The sequence below is a fragment of the Rhea pennata genome, chromosome 8, assembly GCF_028389875.1.
Source record: "Rhea pennata isolate bPtePen1 chromosome 8, bPtePen1.pri, whole genome shotgun sequence".
Taxonomy (NCBI): Eukaryota; Metazoa; Chordata; class Aves; order Rheiformes; family Rheidae; genus Rhea; species Rhea pennata.
In genome coordinates, this window is record NC_084670.1 from 6,097,748 (window position 1) to 6,115,468 (window position 17,721).

Below are 17,721 nucleotides of genomic sequence, written 5' to 3' on the forward strand. Positions count from 1 at the left end.
TTAGTTGCTATCCATTAACTGAGATATAAAAAAATCTTATAACAATTCTCTTAGTGTACTTCAGCGCAAAGTGAACATTAACGTTGCCTTTTGCATGGCTGAATGTCATAGTATGCTAATTTGAGATCTTGAATATTGGTCTGATCCAGTTTATTTTGTATTACTAAAATGTCTGGAGCATTTGAACGTAAGTTAACGCACATCTGGGAGCAATTTGAACTGCCTTAAAAATACTACAAGTTTATCTAACTACTCTAAATTCCACTTCCTTAAGGAAGCTATATTCATGTTGATGCTTTCATTACATTCCTGTTTAATATATACAACATTCATTCAGAAGACTTAAAGATGTGAAGGCTGCAATCATATTCATCGCAGCAAGTGGTTTTGTTAATCATATCTCGACTCTGATGCAAAGAAATTCCTTTGACTTGTTTTTTAAGCAGTAGATAACTGTTCAAATTCAAATTAATAACTGTTTTCACAGTTAAAAAGTCTACATCAGTTATTGGAGGTGCTACTTGCTCTGCTGGATAAAGATGTACCTGAAAACTGTAAAAACTGTGCTCAGTATTTTTTGCTATTCAACAACTTTGTACAGAAGGTAAGCAATGAATACTTGCCCATGTTTTTCTGTATCTTAAAGACAACATTAAAACAGCTAGTTATGCATATTCCTTGTAGTTTTAAGAAGCGTGGTGAGACTCTTCCAGAACTCTTCTTAGAGTATTCTTTTTCTGAAAAGTAGATGGCTTTGAACACTGGCTTAGATAAAGTAAGACGTTGCACAGAAATATACAAAGTATATTGAAGATATCATTTCCAAAGTCTAAATGTTTTGGATTGGGTTTGGGATTTTTCTTTTTTTTCCTTCCTGATCTTAAGAGTAAGGATTTAGTTTGTTGATGTTGTTTCCTGCAGAAAGTAGAATAACTGACTGGATGGTGCTGTTCACCCCAGTAAGGTTTCTCTCTCTCCTCCTTGCCCCCCTCATCCCCTGTCCCAATATGGCACTTGTTTTGCCTATGCTGATCTAGTTTATGCTCTTTTTAACGAGTCCTTATTAATGATGTAGCTTACTGATCTATTTGATGACTTCTTAAAGGATGGGAAATGCAATGTTTAGCCTATGCATGTTACTTTCATTCCTAGAACACTAATTCTTTATCTGCAGATTAACAGAACTTTTTATTGTTGTTTAAGCAGCAGGGTATAAGGGCTTGCAGTCTTCTTCTCAGACACTCTGTTCTGCAACATATGGTCAACTTTCTCCTTGGCCCCAACCGGCAGAATAATCAGGTAAAGCCTATGCATCATGCGTGTTTTGCATGCTTGTCCGTTTCTGTGTGTGCTTTGGCTTTTGGTCTTGTTTTCTAATGTGCTTAGATTGTGAACAGATGCTTTTCATGGGATAAACTAGACTATTCCCTGGATTATTCTGTAATATTCATGTAAATCTTAAACTCTATCTATATGGTTCATAGCAGTTAACATGAAAATAGATTTATTTGCATAAATGAGTGTAATATCTAAAATGGTAGAAAACTTTTACTGACTTAAGTATTAGAACATGGTAGGGATCTGTTAAGGACATAGTCAACTTTTAAGTCAACAAAACAAAATGAAGTAATCAAAGTTAACTAAATCTCTTCCTTGGCCCAAGCAGAACCGAAGATGGAGTGCAGCACAAGCACGTGAGTTTGGATATCTTCACAATACTGTAGCACTACTTGTTTTGCACTCTGATGTCTCCTCGCAAAGAAATATTGGTAAGAATTGCATTTTTCTCTTTTGGTGACATTTTGGTTGGGAATAACCAACTGTGAGGAAAAATAGAGTCATTTTGATCAGTACTGATTAGTATACATTTGGATATTCTTTATTTTTCTGTGAATATATCAAAAGAGAGGCTGTGGTGAATAGATAGTATTGCAGGCACTCCTTTTTTTATATATAAAAAAAATGGAAGAAGAAGAAGAAAGAAGTTAATGTTATTTTGCCCTCTTTTCCCATAGGTCCCAAAAGACTTTCCTCTTGTAAGTGAATTGAGCTGTGCCATTGATGGCTAGGAAAGACTTGCAGCCTACCAGGCTGTACTTCACTTATATTTGCTATGTCTTAAGCTATTGAATAATGAGCAGTTTAACACTTACTCTACTAGGCATTTCTTGTGAAAGACGGTGATATCCAAATAAGGGTCAAAAAGAAATGAGTTGAGATGTTCAGTGCCTCGAAGGAAGGATTTTAAGTTGTCTTGTTGAAAAAAGTAACTGAAGTTCCTGTCCAAGCTAGTTGAAATGAATGTTATTAGAGATAGCATGGTGCCAAACTGAGTAGCATTGTTTTCAAGGTGTGTAGAACAATCTGATTTATTAGTGGATTGTTTTTGTATTTGCTGTTATAGCTCCTGGTCTCTTTAAGCAGCGTCCACCTCTAAGCATCACTGCTTCAGGTCCGCTTTTGACTCTCCATGAAGAAGTAGAAGCCTTGTTATTCCTATCTGAGGGAAAGCCATACTTAATGGAGGTGTGTGCTCTTAATTCTACCTGCCTGAACCTAAAAGCTTGTCTTATATTGTTCTTTGTGAAACCTTTACATTAAAAAACATTGCGTATTAAAAAGAAGCTGGGGAGTATGTGGTTATTATTTTGAGCTAGAACAAGGTGTCACTTTCAATTTCTTCTTGATACCTTCTACCAGTGTATATGTCAGCTTACGGGTCTGGTTAGAAAGTTTCAGAAGTTGACAGTAAAGACAGCTGAGCACATTTTGCCTATGTAGTCTGTTGTTATATGTTAGCCAGGGGTGCTAACTTGAACTGCTCTGACGTAATGGATCGTGCTTGACCACACCCTTGGAAGTAGGCAACAGAAGCTGAATGAAGCGTTTTGAGGGCAGGGGTTCAGCTCACTGGGCCACACTGATGCTGGGGGTAAAAACTGCATCCCTCCTGGAAAAGAGTAATATTCTATAAAAAACCTGTGCCGATTCTATGTCTGAGATTGTTTCACCTTTCCATTAGGTGATGTATGCATTACGAGAGCTAACTGGATCTCTGTCAGTTCTCATTGAGATGGTGGTGTACTGCTGCTTTTGTAATGAGCACTTTTCCTTCACTGTGCTACACTTCATCAAGGTATGGAGACAGTCAAGCTAGGCTTTTAGCATGAGTGTTTTTTCTAGGCTTTGGTCTGTCTTACTGTATCCTATGGATTATAACAGTTCTGGGATCTTCAGAAGAACTATTAGTATATTTCATTAGATTTTCTTTAGCTTTTAGAGTTTAAAACAAATATTTTCAAAAGCTGCAAAGTTGTCTGGTAATCTTTTTTGTATCATCAGCGTATTATACTCTCTAAGTAACTTTGTATTTCTTGCGTGCAGACTCAGCTGGAAACTGCTCCACCTCATGAACTGAAAAACATATTCCAGTTACTCCATGAGATACTGGTAGGTGAAGGGTAAAGACTTGTACAGTAAGCACAGAATATATTTTGTGTCAGTGCATAATGGAAAAAAAAAAGCCAGGACTAGAGTGATAATTTTAACACCCAGATAACTTTCATACTTCAGTAAGTCTTTTAATTGTTTAATAAATTGCTGTCTTGACAATGCAGTGATATGTGAAACTTTAAAAGTCTTGTGTGATTTTCATGTTGAGGTGGTTAAAATTATTTCATAGCTCAGATACAGGTATTACACAACTTCTATTGACCCTTTTATTTCTTAACAGGTTATTGAAGACCCTTTACAAGTAGAGCGCATCAAATTTGCCTTTGAGACTGAAAATGGATTAATAGGCAAGTAGGCCAACTGTGTGAACATGCTCCTGTCTCCTACTGAGCCTCATTTTGATGATGGTTCATATAGTCTGCTGCTTTCTAATCTTCCTAAACTGTTCTACTTCTCAGGAAAACCAACTTAATGGTATTAGTACTCCCATCCACACACAAAATCAACAGAAACTAGAACAAGCATTAGAATATCATAGTAATGGGAAGCTGGAAATGAATTCTATTGGAGAAAAAAACTTTCTCCAGCAAAAGCAGTCAGTGAACCCAGGGAAGAATGGTACTTACCCACTTCAGTAAGTGACATTAAGGAACCTTAGCCAAGAAGCTCGTAAGAGCTAACCTGATGAAATTGGGAACAGATCAGAGCGTATATATGAGGAAAGAAAAGTAGTTAGCATATTGGAAATCTCTTGCTCACTTTTGCATCTCATTAGTATTTCTTCTAAACAAGAAATGTATGATCCAGCCCATGTCTCTGATTTTTATGGGGAATAGGGAGAAGGATGGGGAGACAAAAGCCATGAAGAAAAGTCACAGCAAGTGGGTCCCTTGAGTTATAAAGGCTTGTGATGAAAGTGCACTGGCTCTTTATGTTCTTTCCTTCCTCTTACCTTGCCTGAGGGTAACTGGTTTGTCAGTTTGCTTCTGACTGCAGCTCTGTGCTTTGAAATGGCAGAAGCAGATTGGATGTTCAGTAAACCTTCAATATCAAAGCAGATATAACTAAACCTATAATGGAGGGAAGCTGTGAAGAAGACAGGGTTTTTTTCGAATCTGTAGGGATGAACTATGCTTTTGCTGCCATTGGTTTTAGTTGGAATCTCCTGTTTTACTCTTCTAGGTGTTTTTCCAAAGAACCCTGATGTAGCTGCTTTCTCTTTTTCTTCATGTTTTCATTTGTGTAATCACTGTTCTCCCCTTACTGTCTTTCACATCTTACTTGGCATGAAGCAGTAGCCTCCTTTACCACTAAAATGAGATCCTAGGACTGGTAAGATAAAAGTCTAATCTGAATTTGTAGAAGTTCAGACAGCACAGGGATTTCAGCCTTTGTTAAAGCATTACAAGCAGGTTGCTTCATCATCAGTTGCCTTAGAGCTACATCACAGAATCATAGAATCAGTAAGGTTGGAAGGGAACTCTGGAGATCATCTAATCCAACCGCCCTGCTCAGCAGGGTCACCTAGAGCATGGTAGACAGGGTTGCATCCAGGCAGGCCTTGGATATCTCCAGAGAAGGAGACTCCACCACCTCTCTGGGCAACCTGTTCCAGTGCTCTGTCACTCTCTCAGTGAAGAAATTCCCCCTCATGGTCAGGCGGAATGCTGTTTCTGTTGTGAAACCCTGACTTTACTTTCACAAACTGCTGTGGTAATGGTTTTTGAACCTATAGTGTCCACTGGCGTCTTCTTGATAGTCTTTCAGTCTCTATCTTTTGTGGCCATTATTTCGTTAAGGTTGGTCGTGGAGATATTTTTGCCATTACAGCAAGAAATCTTCTGAGCCTTGGGATTACCACAGGAGTAGCTCTCTGAATCCTGTAACCTTGAAAATGAGTTTTGCTTCTCATGTGTATCAATAAATTGCCAATCCTTTTCTCTTGTCAGTATTCTGGTTATCATTAAAAAGTAACTGGTTCAACATGGAAGCATGCTGATTATATTAACTGTAGGAGAGCTACTCTAATCTGGCAGGTGGCTCCCATTTGTACTCTTTGTATGCTTGTACAATGTTTTGTCTCCTTGTTTGATCCAGATCCCTTAATGAAGTGAAATTACTAAAACGTTGCAATAGCAAGATAAAATAAGTCTCAGAAGTAATAAGCGTTTATTTCATATGAGTCAGGAGAAGAGGCATTATCTGTAAGAGAAATGTGTAGAGCAACCACATGGTGCTCAGAGAGCACCTCTAATTGAACAGTGCAGCTTGAGCATCTCCTTTACAGCTGTTTAGATGTGAAGCTGCTTCAGATTACAGCTCTCATCTTTTGGGATTTTGTTTTAGTGAGAAGGAATATTTAGTTTGTTCTCTATGTCCCTTCTCTGCATCAGTGCTCATCTGGTTACTAGTTTACATCTGTGACTAATAGAAGAGGGAAAAAAAATGCTCAGAATGAGAAAATACCTAAGTGATTATTTTACTTCCGGGTAGATTGGTCCCACTTGAACCAATCCTCTTCTGTAATCTGGCAATACATGACCTTCTTTATTTTTCTACAGAGGAGAGATGCAATTATTCAATTAGATCTTTGTTTAAAATTCATTGTGTTTTGTTATTAAATCATACATATTTTATGAGAAGTGCTGTGGGGTTTGGGAGTAAAAGTTGTAGTTTTACCTTGGAGTTTCCTAGCAACAGCACTGAACAGCTTCCAGTTTCATTGCATGTGGACCATGCCTTATCCCTCCCATTGGCAAGTCTTTCTTCAAGAAAGGAAGTCAGAAAATAAGTTTTCTATGGTCCTCAAGAAGATGTTTGTGCATAATTTGCATTGTGGCAGTACTGTAATTTTCGTCATCTATTGTGCTTTGAGGGTGGAAAAGCTGGCAATCTGCAGGTCCCTACCAATTGTTTGCCTGTTTAAAGGTTTCATTACGATGTTTTTTACTGATACAGACTGATATGGACAGAGCAGCTTTTGGGTGGCAAATCTGGTTGGGACAGTGTCATGGATATTTTTGTATTTCTCCTCAGCAAAAAGATTCTTTTACAGGATTTGGGAATTCCACAGTATAGGAAACTTCCTGGCTAAGAATGGCTTGTTGTCTTGTTCAGATCTCCCCTAGATGAGGTTCCTGGCTGGTGAATTTTGCAAGTTTTGATCCTGGTGGAAGCTGGTGATCTTGTCCCTTTATGCTGGTTTAGAATAATAGACTACTTCAGATAGATGTAACCATAGCAATTATCTAACATAGAATGGATTACAGGGGAAGAATAACTGTATTAGGAGAGATGTAGAAAAGAGCTGTTTAAAATTCAGGTACTGCATATGAAAGAATTACTGTATTTTCACTTTGATCTATTTTTAATCCAGAAGAGTTCTGGTAATACTCAAAACTGCCAGGAATACAGCAGTATGCATAACACACATACTCATGCTGACATTTATAGAAATAACTTTCACTGCATAAAATTTTAACTTCATCTTTCTTATATTCTCAGACTGGGTGGTACAGAGAAGTCTGAATTGTGAGGGGTTGTTATAATCCTTATGTTTCTCCCCACAGCTTTGATGCACCACAGCAACCATGTGGACAGCAGTCGTTGTTACCAGTGTGTCAAGTTCCTTGTAACTTTAGCTCAGAAGTGAGTAATGATGTGTGTTAGAGTTTAACCTCACCTCTACCTTGGACTTCTCTGTGACTGTTTAGGTTGCTACTCTTGCTACCTTGTCCAGCTTTAGGTTGTGTTATTGTTATGTAAGTGGTGCTCAAAGAGCTTAATATTACATGCCACAGTACGAAGTGAAATCTTTTCTGAATAGTGCTGGAGGTGGATTTCTCCTGTCATAACTGACAATAGCTGTTTAAAGGCTGGATTACCTACATGCTGTAGAGTACGATTCTAACATTAAAATCAAAATACATGTAAGAACTATCACAGATTTTTGAAATAGTATGATTCCTAAATTCTCTCTGTTTAGAGCTTGGCATGTGGTCTGATGAGGTATAATTCTGAAACATGAATCTGTGTATTAAACTACATTGTGTAAATTTTACTAGACATTATTGCTCCTGCTAATTCAGGGCACAATTTAAGTCAGAGTTATCAAAAATGATAATATATAGAGAAGGCAGCAGCACAGAGGAAGTCTTTTGGTTTTTTTCAAGTTTGCCATAATGCTTTGTTCGTAAATAGTGAATATAATTTCAATTTCCAAGGTGCCCTACTGCAAAAGATTATTTCAAGGAGAATTCTCATCACTGGAGTTGGGCTGTGCAGTGGCTACAGAAAAAGGTAATTTGGCTGTAAAAATACTGAGAAACTACTTTCTCCTCCCCAGTGAGGCTTAGATAATTTGCATTTTCTTTATGGCTCTTTGAGTTGCTCCTTAAAACAAAAGGCAAGTTACTTCATTTCTTACAAGAACCATTTAGATGCAGCTAAGTCTGGTACATTTGAAAACTTCAGCAGGCCCCCATCTGTTTTAGGCTTATATGTTTGTACAGTAAATAAAAACCAAGTGTGAAGAGCTATAATGAATATCATTCCTTGTCAAGTGGAAAGCTTTTGATGCCAAAGAATTTGTTAGAAGGCTTTGCTTTTTAAAAAAGAAAGAACCATTTTCCTTTGCTGTGTTGATTCAGGACAATACCTAAAGGAGTGGATTCCTTACAGACACATTGCCGCTTGCACACAGCATAACCATTGAAGTTTTTCTCCTGCGCATCTAGTTTTTGCTCCTCCCACTAAATGTTACATAAGTTGGGCAATACAGCTTTAGTGAATACACAAGGACTGAAAGTTAAACCTCAGCAAAACTGGCCCAGGTCTGTCTTCTGCAGTCAAGAAGAGTCATACTTAGCCTCCAAGCATGGCCTGCACTATAATATAGTATCTCAGGTCCAGGCTGCCTGTTTGTCATGAGAGCTTCTACCACAGGCAATAATATGATGCGAGATGCATGAAATAGTATTTTACTGAATACTGGAAGCAGAATTAGCAGTATGCTTGCAATACAGCACAATCTGTTACTACTCTGGGTGAAACACAGTGAACTGACAGGCTCTGGGTGGTCCTACTGAGCCAGTACAGTCTGAAAACAGGCTCACGTAAACCACTGTTGAAAATCTGAATTGCCACCCTTTCAGCTAGCATCCCATAACTTACACACATGTACAGTTACCAAATATCCAAAATTGGTTACTGGGATGCAGCTGAAGGGCTGTAGTCCTTGAAACTGTTCCAGTTGCATTAATACCTGCCAGTGCCTCAGATCTCTTTGCCAAAGGATTCAGGAACCTTGTTCCAGGCTTCTTTGTTCACCTACCATGACAAGCAGATGAGGCTTTACACATGTAAAATTTTTACTAGAATTTTGTGTCTCTTGGCTTTTTATGTAGATGTCTGAACACTACTGGGCTCCACAGAGTAATGTATCTAATGAAACATCAACTGCAAAAACCTTTCAGCGCACTATTTCAGCACAGGTACGTGTCACAGTCCTGCAAGACTGTTCGTTTTATTTTTTTTGCCAAATTCCAGTGCACTTAAGACCATTCTCCCCTTCCAAGCCTGGGTCCTGTGGCTGTTTCTGAAAAACTAACCCTTAAATGTTAATGTTAGTACCTCACAACTACCTGTGTTCATTCAGCTATCTCAGTGCTGTAGCTGTATTGTTTCAGAATCAACCTTTTAAAAAAAAAAAAAAGAAAAGAAAAAAAGAAAAAAACGGTAGTTATGAAATAAAGATATCACAAGGGCTGCTGACAGTGTCTCTTGAACCTGTTTCCCACACAGGACACACTGGCCTATGCAACAGCCCTGCTGAATGAGAAAGATCAGTCCGGAAGCAGTAATGGGTCGGAAAGTAGTCCAGCCAACGAGAATGGAGACAGACATCTGCAGCAGGTAACAATAAAATAAGAGCATGTTTATCTTCTGTTGCTTTACTCTCTGCTGGAGAACATACTCCTGGGTTTCAGGGGCAGAATATCACTGAATGTACATAACAGTTGTATGCCTTATAAATAAATCATGTTCAATGTCTTCCCCCCCCCCCTTGTGTATATTGAAAGGGCTCAGAGTCTCCTATGATGATTGGTGAGCCTAAAAGTGACCTTGATGATGTTGACCCGTAGCGGATACCTATGAACACAAGAGCAGATCAACTCGAATATTTAATGCCTGGTACCTTTTGCAACTGGAGTCCCATTGCTTATGCCATTAGAAGAGTCTGGAAGATAAGTGGCTTTGTAAGATTGCTGGAGGAGATTGTTTCCCTGAAATCTAACAGCATTCTTCAGCCATGAAGGCTTCAGATCAATATATGTTCTAGAAAACTGCATCTTTATCTGCAGTAGCTTATGACAGTCCAGACACCGAAAAGTTTGTCAAGAAGATTTTATCAAGTATACAAGCGCTAGTGGTTGAATTTTTATGTGAACATTAAATGAGTGAATGTAAAACTGTTGCTTTTCTGTGATGCTGCAAAAAAAAAAATCTTTTGGTTTTTATACAGGAAAAAAAACAGACTGCCCTTACGTATGGAGGGCAAATTTTTAATCTTTCGGATAATACTGAATAGGAATATTCAAATTTCTGTAAAGATGTGTGATGACTTACATTTCATTGTAAAATATTAGTTAAAGAATCAGTTTACATAAAGACTTCTGTATTTAATATGTCTCCCTGCAAAGCTCTTTACGAGAAGGTTCAGTAAGCTTGCTCTGTAAGGATAGCGATTTCTTACAGAATGGTTTGGTCAAGAAACTCTGGAACGGGTCATCTTTTCTGGTAACCTTCTGAAAACCACCAAAAAATTGGGAAGAGCAATAAAAGAAAAACTTTGTTTTCTGGGTATGCAAGTGTTCATGAAAGCATGTTGGTGGAATTGAAAAAAAAAAAGTTAATGAGTAGTTTAAAAGAAAAAAAAAAAGCACTTTAACATGAAATTCTGTTGCAGTTTTACTCATTAAATTTTTTTGATCTTTGGAGACATATTGAATAAGATGTATCTCAATCATGTGATCTGCAATCACTTGCTTATGCTTTGAAGTTACTGAGAAAGTTGGTATTGGTTGTATATGATGAATAATTCCTTGAGTGAATTGGGGACACTGTTGTGCAGATTTTATAGCAATTTTAACACGGTGAAAGAAAGATTTGGCTTTGCTTGTATTTTCACTTGACCAGGCAACATTTAAAATACCACAGCTCTTTTGATTTGCTCATAAACAACTGGAAACCAGTTGGGATGATTTGAGCAATTTCGTTTTCCATGTCAAATGCAGTTCAGTGATTTCTGGGTTTGGATACTAGCTTCTTTTGTGCCAACTAACTCTTCATATTTTGTACATTTTGCGTTTGTCACATTTTCTGCACTGCTTTTGCCTTTATTTATGGATTCTGCCTTACTTTAAATTTATATAAATAAACATGCACAGAAATGGGGGAGATTTTAGGAGTGCCTGGGTACCTCCAGCATAGATAAATTTGCCAAGTTAAAGGCACAACCAGCCAAAAAGTGCCTTTTATTTTTTCTTTTTACACACTGTTGCTGAAACAAGAAGCGGCAGACAGCTTTTCACTGTTGTGCACTAATATTGAAATTAACCAGTCATTTCACTGTTAGAAGTAAACATCTGATCTGATTTCAGCTGTACAGCTTTATAACTTATTGCGGGTTAAGAGAACTGTTGTCATAAATTGCGTGTACGAAGTAAGGGTGGCATTGTAGTGAATCTCACTTTTCTTTTTCCAAACAATGTCTTCATAGACACATGGCAGAGTTAGCATTTTATAAATGTTTCTGATAATGTGCTGGGACATTTTAAATGTGATGTTTTAAATTAATTTTGAATAACTCATTTCTTACACAGACCCCCTTCTATCCTCCCCCCTCCCAAATACTTTGTAATGGGTCATAAATCATCATAAGTATACAGCCGGGATGGTGATAGAAGAAATCTGTAATGTTCCTATGGGTTGGCACCAATTGTCACTTCAGGTTCCTGTTATTTCCTATGGAAACAACATTCTCAATTACTGCAGGCCCAAAGAAGCATTGATGGGAGAATTGCATCAGGATGGCTCATCACCACTGTATACTTGAAACCAATACAAACTTTTTCATAGTTCTGCTCATGCTTGTACAAAGTCAATGGTTATAATTTGCAATAAGATGATACTTGGTCAATTATTTTGGTTTCCAGCTGCTGTCATTTGAACCTGCTGAAGATTATTTTTTGGAAAATAGAGTTCAACAAAACTAGTTTTTGTGTAAATTGTGATGCATTTCTATGTTGTAATTTTTACTGCCAATCTTTTTGGATGAAAATGTTTTTATACAGCTTACAAAATGTTCAGTGAGGAGCAGCCACAGCCTGCCTGTGAGCCTCTGGGGAGATACTGTCCAATTAATATAGACATTTGGCACTGGAAAAATAGGCAGTCTTGATGAACAGTCTTGGGATTCCTGGTCAATGGAATAAAGTTATTCCTTTCACAGAAAACTAGTGTAATCTTTAGATTGTGCATACACTGTGCTGTTTCTTGTTGATCCTCTTATCTTAAAACCTTTAGATAACAAGCTCTGAGGGGTTACCCCTGCTTGCTGTTTTGGCAGCTCTCCAAAGTAAATTGGAATAGCTGAAGGGCTTTCAGAAGTGTTTTGCTACATCTCCTTGCACTGTGGCATATTTCCATGCACTGTTAGATTTGTATCTGCATGCAGTTACTTCTCCTGACCTTGGCAGACTGATTTATCCTGACTCTGCTTGTAGTCATGGATTAGGCTGCCTTCGCTGCTGGAGCGTGATGGAGAAAGCGGTGCAGCCGTGGGGTTGCAGTAAAATCTCTTACCTCAAGATGGACATGCAGCAGTACCACTGTAGCAATAGTTTCCCTGTAGTAATACCACTGTAGTTTCCTTGGCCATCTTTCCACCCCCCTCCCTTCGTAAGTAGAGCTAGTAGCTACAGATGGGTCTGCTGTCCCAACTGTGTTACCTGCAGAAACTTCCTCCCTCCAGTCTAAGGATGAAGAACTAATTTTCAAGCGTGACCTAGCCTGCAGTTGTCACAGGCAGCGCTGGTCCTGCGAGAATGGACTGGGTATCGCAGACAACGCGAGCCACTGCTTGTGCTGACCGGAGTGGTCACAGCGTGCCCCGGGTGAACGCTGCTTTCTCCTAAGTGACAGGTAAAAGAGCAAAAAAAAAAAACGTTGCTATGTTTGAACAGCATGTGGGGTTCCCTCGCACCCCCAAAGCCTTATCCTGCGCTTCCCCTCAGATCTCCCGCATCATCGAGTGAAAGATGATGCTTGCCCACTACCAGTTGCTCACCGGAGTACACGCGGTTACTGGGACTGAGGAGGGGGCGCTGGGAGGCGCAGAGCGCTCCAAAACGCCCCCGTGCCACGGAGGGGCTGTTCGTGGTCGGGGTTAGGCCAGGGCCTGAGGACTGCCCCGTGCTGCTTGCTCTCCGATGCCTTGGGTAAGTCGTGTGCACCACGAAGTGCGCCTGGATTCGAGGCCCTTTTCTAAGCTCTCTCTCGCGGTCCGTTTGCTTTCCCCTTGACTGACAGCGTTTGGCCTCTGGTGCTTTTGCTCACGTTTGTGGTGAAGCGGAAAGGTTTCCTCTCATTTTTCACGCAGGACTTTGTGATCCTTCAGGTGTATCCTGCCGTTTTTAAGTTTGTGCTCCAGGACAAATACAAATAACCCTGCTGCCTACACCACCCTTGACGCACAAGGTAGTAAGCAAGCAAGGGCTAATCTTGCTTTCACACCGTTTCCCTCCACCGGGCTTATACAGCTGTGCTTGAAGTAAAGGGCGAAATCTGGCTCGCGGGTGCACGGCCCACGCAGAGCTGCTGCCCGAGCTCTCGGTGAGCAGCGGTGCCGGCAGGCCCCGTCCCCCTCACGGAGAAGACAGCAGAGCGTGTCCTTCACTGACGGCTAAAGCCGTAGCAAGGCCTCTGTAAGAAGTGATCCAAGGGAGGAAAGCGCACGCGACCCGGAAAAGACAAAGTTTGACAACTACCCTTGCACCGTCAGGCTTTATTTCTTCACGTGTCCTCACAGAGCACCGCCGTGCTCAGCGGCGCGCTTCCCCGGGGGCTGCTTTTAAGAAGACGCTGATAAAACGTTTATTTATAAAACTCCAAATAAATATTTAGGATACAAACACAAAAAACAAAGTACTATGAAAGCTTTTCCTTGTCTTTCTTTGGAGAGAGGAGAAAAAAAAAAAAAAAAAGCTCACAGGCGCTTGGACGCGCCTCGGCAAGCCCTGAGGGGAAGCTACCGAAGCGGCGCCTAACACCAGCGCGCCATTAGGTTTGCGCTTAAACGGCGCCAGCAAAACCCCGCTAACAAAGCAGCAGCTTGTGCTATAGCAATGCAAATTAAAATCTGATGTTTCCAAGCAGAATTTTTTAAACTAGAGCCCTGGCGCGTGACTGAAAAGTAAAGGAGCCGCTCAGGGCCGTGACTAGGCAACTTGGAAGCGGGGGGACGGGACGCGCGGCGGCCCGCGCGGGAGAGGCCTCGGCGGCCGTCAGGAAGCCCCGTGCAAAGCCAGTGTCTCCCGGCGGATTCTGGCGCCCCGGAGCGGCTGTCTCAAGGGGAACCCCAGGCGACACGGCCCCGCGGCGGTTCTCTGCCCATGGGCCAGGAGCTGGCACTTGGGAGGTGGCTTAAAAAAAAAAAGGGCAAAAGGAAGGGCACGTGCAAGCGGCTGTGCAGTCACCCATGGGAAAGGCTCCTCCTGCCCTCCCTGTTGGGGAGGCGGAATCACGCCCGGAGCACGCGGGTTTGGAAAGGTGGCAAAAACCCAGGCCGGGAGGGTGTGAAGGGTGTTTTTGCAAGCAGAAAAGCTCCCATTCCCTGGGGGACTCGGTGGACGCGCTGCGGTTGTACCCCCAAAGCAGCCCCGTTTGCGCCCTTAATGCCAGCAAATGCGGTGCCCCATCCCACACGTTGCCCCGTCCCACACATCCCGCACATCGCCCCGTCCCGCATCCTGCACGTCGCCCCATCCCGCGTCCCACACGTCGCTCCATCCCATGTCCCACATATCGCCCCGTCCCACACATCCCGCACGTCACCCCATCCCACGTCCCGCACGTCGCCCCATCCCATGTCCCACACATCGCCCCGTCCCACACATCCCGCACGTCGCCCCATCCCGCGTCCCACACGTCGCCCCATCCCACATCCCGCACGTCGCCCCATCCCACGTCCCACACGTCGTCCCATCCCACACATCCCGCACGTTGCCCCATCCCGCGTCCCGCATGTCGCTGCTCGGCTTCGCCACAGAGGCGAGGAGCAGCGGGTGGAAGAGGTGCAGCCGCGGCGGGCGGCGCGGGCCTGCAGCTGATTTCAGAAGGGACCAAGACCTCTTACGTCTCCCTCATTGGCTTATTTCAGAGACAAATTTTCATTTTCTAATCCCGTTGGCACGGTTTTTTGCAAATGCAAGGCAGGTCGCACGTGATGCCAGCCAGGAGGCCGACCCGACTGCACGGGGGGGGGGGGGGGGGGGGAGGGTGCACGCGCTTCCCAGCCCCTAAAGGAGAGGGTATCCGGAGAGAGATTTTTTTTTTTTTCTTCAGCCTCATAACGCCCATCATGCGAGCGATGGGTCCGTTTCCCATCTCAGCCTCGGGGCTCCCCAGGGCAGCAGGGGCCTGCGCTCTGCCAGGCACCAGGGAAAGGTGTTAAAAAGAGATGGTGACGAAAAGCACAGTGTCAGTGCAAGCTGCCCCGGGCCGGAGAAGGTCCAACGTCCCACCCGCGGGCTCCAGAGGCTGCTCGTGACACCGGTGCACCAGCCGGGAATCGAACCCGGGTCGCAAGAATGGGAATCTTGCATGATACCACTACACCACTGGTGCTGCGAGTGTTTGGGGCTCTGTGCCGGGCTGAGGACACGGCCCGCGGGTCTCCGACGGGCCGCGAGTGCCCCCAGCTCTGAGCAACCGCAGGTCCTAAGGGGACCCGGCGTGGCCGGCCCGGCCGCCCGGTGCAGCTGCATCGGGCGCCCCTGCCCCGGCCACGCTTGGCTGAGCCGCGCACATCTCACAGCCGCAGAGCTTGGGGGAAACGGGCATCTAGGGAAGAGGGGGAAAACCGTATTCCTAGGGGCCGCCGGGGAAGGCTGCTGCAAGGGCTCAGCCCTTACGAGGCCTCGGCGAATCTCCGCGGGCTCAGCGCCGCGGGGACCCGGCGGCCGAGCTGGCGTCCCTGCGAAGGGCCTGCCCCAACCCCGGGGAGCTCGGCGGCCGCCTGGCTTTTCCCGACGGGAAACAGCATCTTTTGAAGAGGGAGGCTGCCGAGCGCTCGTCTGGGGGCGCTGGTAAAAAAAAAAATACTGTGGTTGGTTGAAAAAAAGAGAAAGGGAAAGAAAAGCGGAGCCCCGAGCAGCCGGGGAGGGTTGTTTGTCCGTCCTGCCCGGGCCTGCAGGCTCGGAGGATCAGCCGCGTCTCCTGCACGCGGGAGGCACCGGCACCGCGCGGGGAAACGGCGCCGGGCTGCGCCGGGCTCTCAAATTCATGCAGGAATGTGCCGCTCCGTGCAATGTTTAACCTGCCTGCGCTCCGCCGCCGCTGCCGGCCCCGAGCTCCCCGACGGCAGCGTCTCCCCTGCGCGACCCTCCGCCCCCCCGCCCCCCCCCCCCCCCCCCCGCCGCCGCGCCACGGGGAGCAGAAACAGCAAAGACGTCGGCTGCTCTCCAAAAAATCCAATTTAATTCCCCGGGGAGCTCTGGTGACAGCGCGGGGGGGGGGCCGGCGCCGAGGGGCTGCCGCGCCGCGCCGCTCTCCCGGCAAAACGCGGAGGTTTTGCTCTCGCCTCCTAGTCCTCGGGCTCGAAGAGGAGCTCGCTGCCGGCCAGCAGCGGGTCCGAGCCGTCCTGCAGGCCGTAGTAGAGGTCGTCCTGCGCGCCCGGCTCCTCCGGGAGGGCGGCCGGCGGCGCGGCGGGGCTGCGGGGACACGGAGGGGCGGGGGCGAGGCGCCGCGCTCGGGCTTTGCCCCGTTTACAGTAAACGCTGCCTCCGGCGGGGACGCTGCGGCTGCCGGGCAGGTTTCACCCGGGCTCGAGGCGGGCGGGGGGGGACGCGGCGGCCCCGCTCCAGCCCCGCGGGCTGGGGGGGGGGGGGGGGCGGGCGGGAAGGAGCAGCGGGAGCCGCGTCCCTCGCGCCCGCTCCCACGCGGGAAGCGTCCGGCGTGCCCGCCGCGACCGCCCGCCCCGGCGGGCCCTGCCCGCGCCCCGCGGACGCCCCCGCGGACCCGCCCGGGCGAGCGCGGTTTCCTCCAGGCCGGGGGCGACGCTCGCCGCCCCCGCCGCGAAGCACGCGTGAAACGCCCCCGCCGCGGCGACCAGCGGCGGGCAGGGGCCCCCCGCGCCCCCGGCCGCCCCCCGCGCCCCCGGCCGCCCCCCGCCGCCGTCACCTACCCGCTGCCGGCGGCCGCCGGGTCCCGGGGGGCCGCGGGCGCCTCCGGGTGCAGCTGGCCGCGGGCCGGGGGGCGGCCGCGGACCTGCTCGTACGTCGGCAGGTTTTTCTCGTCGGCGCCGGGGGCCTGCGGGCTGCGGGGTTGGGGCACGCGTGGGACCCTCCGCGCTGCGCGGGGGAGCGGGGGGAGCCCCACGGTGTCCCCCCACGCCACGCCACCCCGCAGCGCGCGCAGAGCGGAGCCTACCGCGGCTTCCCCGGCTTCTCCCCCGGCGGCGCGGCGGGCCCGGGAGCCAGGAACTGCTCCGTCTCCGAGTCCGCGGGGACGAAGGTGACCTGGGGGCAGGAGGGGGGCAGAGCCGGCGGTGGCGGCGCGGGGACGAGCCCTCGGCCCCGGTTCCGCTCCCTGCCCGGCACCCGGCGCCGAGCCCGCTCCTGCCCCACCACCGCCGCCCCCTCCCTGCCCCACGGGCCCTTCCCCAGCGGCCGGAGCCCCCGGGGCGCCGCGCGGGCCCTACCCTCGGGTAGCACTGGCACATGCTCCAGGCGACGCCCACGGCCACGAGCAGGACGCCCACGGTGCAGAAGGTGATGTAAACCTGGGGCTTCTCCACGCTCATGATGAACAGCCCCGTCATCACCAGGAAGAAGCCGAGCACGATGAAGGCGTAGCGGAAGGTCTTCTCGTCCCCGGCCATGGGGGCGAGGAGGCTGCGGCGGGCGAGGAGCGGCGGCTGGCGACGGGCCGCACCTGCAGCCCGCTCCTGCCGGCGGCTGCGCCAGCCGGTTCGCGACGGGCTCGTAA

At 46.5% G+C, this 17,721-nt stretch overlaps 2 protein-coding genes and 1 non-coding gene across 4 annotated transcripts in view; 1 reads left to right on the forward strand and 2 right to left on the reverse strand.

Moving 5' to 3' along the window:
• The window catches only part of USP24 (ubiquitin specific peptidase 24), a 71,251-nt gene extending 59,282 nt beyond the window's left edge, over positions 1-11,969 (forward strand). Inside the window, exons 56-67 of one of the 2 annotated variants that reach the window (XM_062580985.1) lie at positions 488-604; positions 1,204-1,299; positions 1,667-1,769; positions 2,405-2,526; positions 3,023-3,136; positions 3,385-3,450; positions 3,734-3,800; positions 7,023-7,101; positions 7,677-7,752; positions 8,859-8,945; positions 9,256-9,366; positions 9,534-11,969. In XM_062580985.1, the coding sequence (XP_062436969.1) occupies positions 488-604; positions 1,204-1,299; positions 1,667-1,769; positions 2,405-2,526; positions 3,023-3,136; positions 3,385-3,450; positions 3,734-3,800; positions 7,023-7,101; positions 7,677-7,752; positions 8,859-8,945; positions 9,256-9,366; positions 9,534-9,596 (1,101 nt within the window). In that variant the 3' untranslated portion in view covers positions 9,597-11,969. The remainder of the gene's footprint in view (positions 1-487; positions 605-1,203; positions 1,300-1,666; positions 1,770-2,404; positions 2,527-3,022; positions 3,137-3,384; positions 3,451-3,733; positions 3,801-7,022; positions 7,102-7,676; positions 7,753-8,858; positions 8,946-9,255; positions 9,367-9,533) is intronic. The other variant, XM_062580986.1, reaches the window with a different exon arrangement.
• A 3,320-nt stretch (positions 11,970-15,289) lies between these two features.
• On the reverse strand, positions 15,290-15,360 carry TRNAG-CCC (transfer RNA glycine (anticodon CCC)). The gene has a single exon. It is a non-coding gene; the product is annotated as a tRNA-Gly (tRNA).
• A 958-nt stretch (positions 15,361-16,318) lies between these two features.
• BSND (barttin CLCNK type accessory subunit beta) lies at positions 16,319-17,614 on the reverse strand. The gene is made up of 4 exons (XM_062581576.1): positions 17,435-17,614; positions 17,164-17,252; positions 16,919-17,050; positions 16,319-16,445 (listed from the first exon to the last, which is right to left on the reverse strand). Exons 1-4 carry the CDS (start codon positions 17,612-17,614, stop codon positions 16,319-16,321), a joined length of 528 nt encoding a protein of 175 aa, XP_062437560.1.
• Between the last annotated feature and the right edge of the window lie 107 nt (positions 17,615-17,721).

What these genes read in the sequence shown, in the direction of transcription:
- BSND (XM_062581576.1), bottom strand. Translation starts at nt 17,614, where the DNA reads ATGGCCGGGGACGAGAAGACCTTCCGCTACGCCTTCATCGTGCTCGGC. An exon ending in TGTGCCAGTGCTACCCGAGG is followed by an intron (nt 17,253 to 17,434) that starts GTAGGGCCCGCG and finishes TCCTGCCCCCAG; the next exon opens with GTCACCTTCGTCCCCGCGGA. An exon ending in GAGAAGCCGGGGAAGCCGCG is followed by an intron (nt 17,051 to 17,163) that starts GTAGGCTCCGCT and finishes CCAACCCCGCAG; the next exon opens with CCCGCAGGCCCCCGGCGCCG.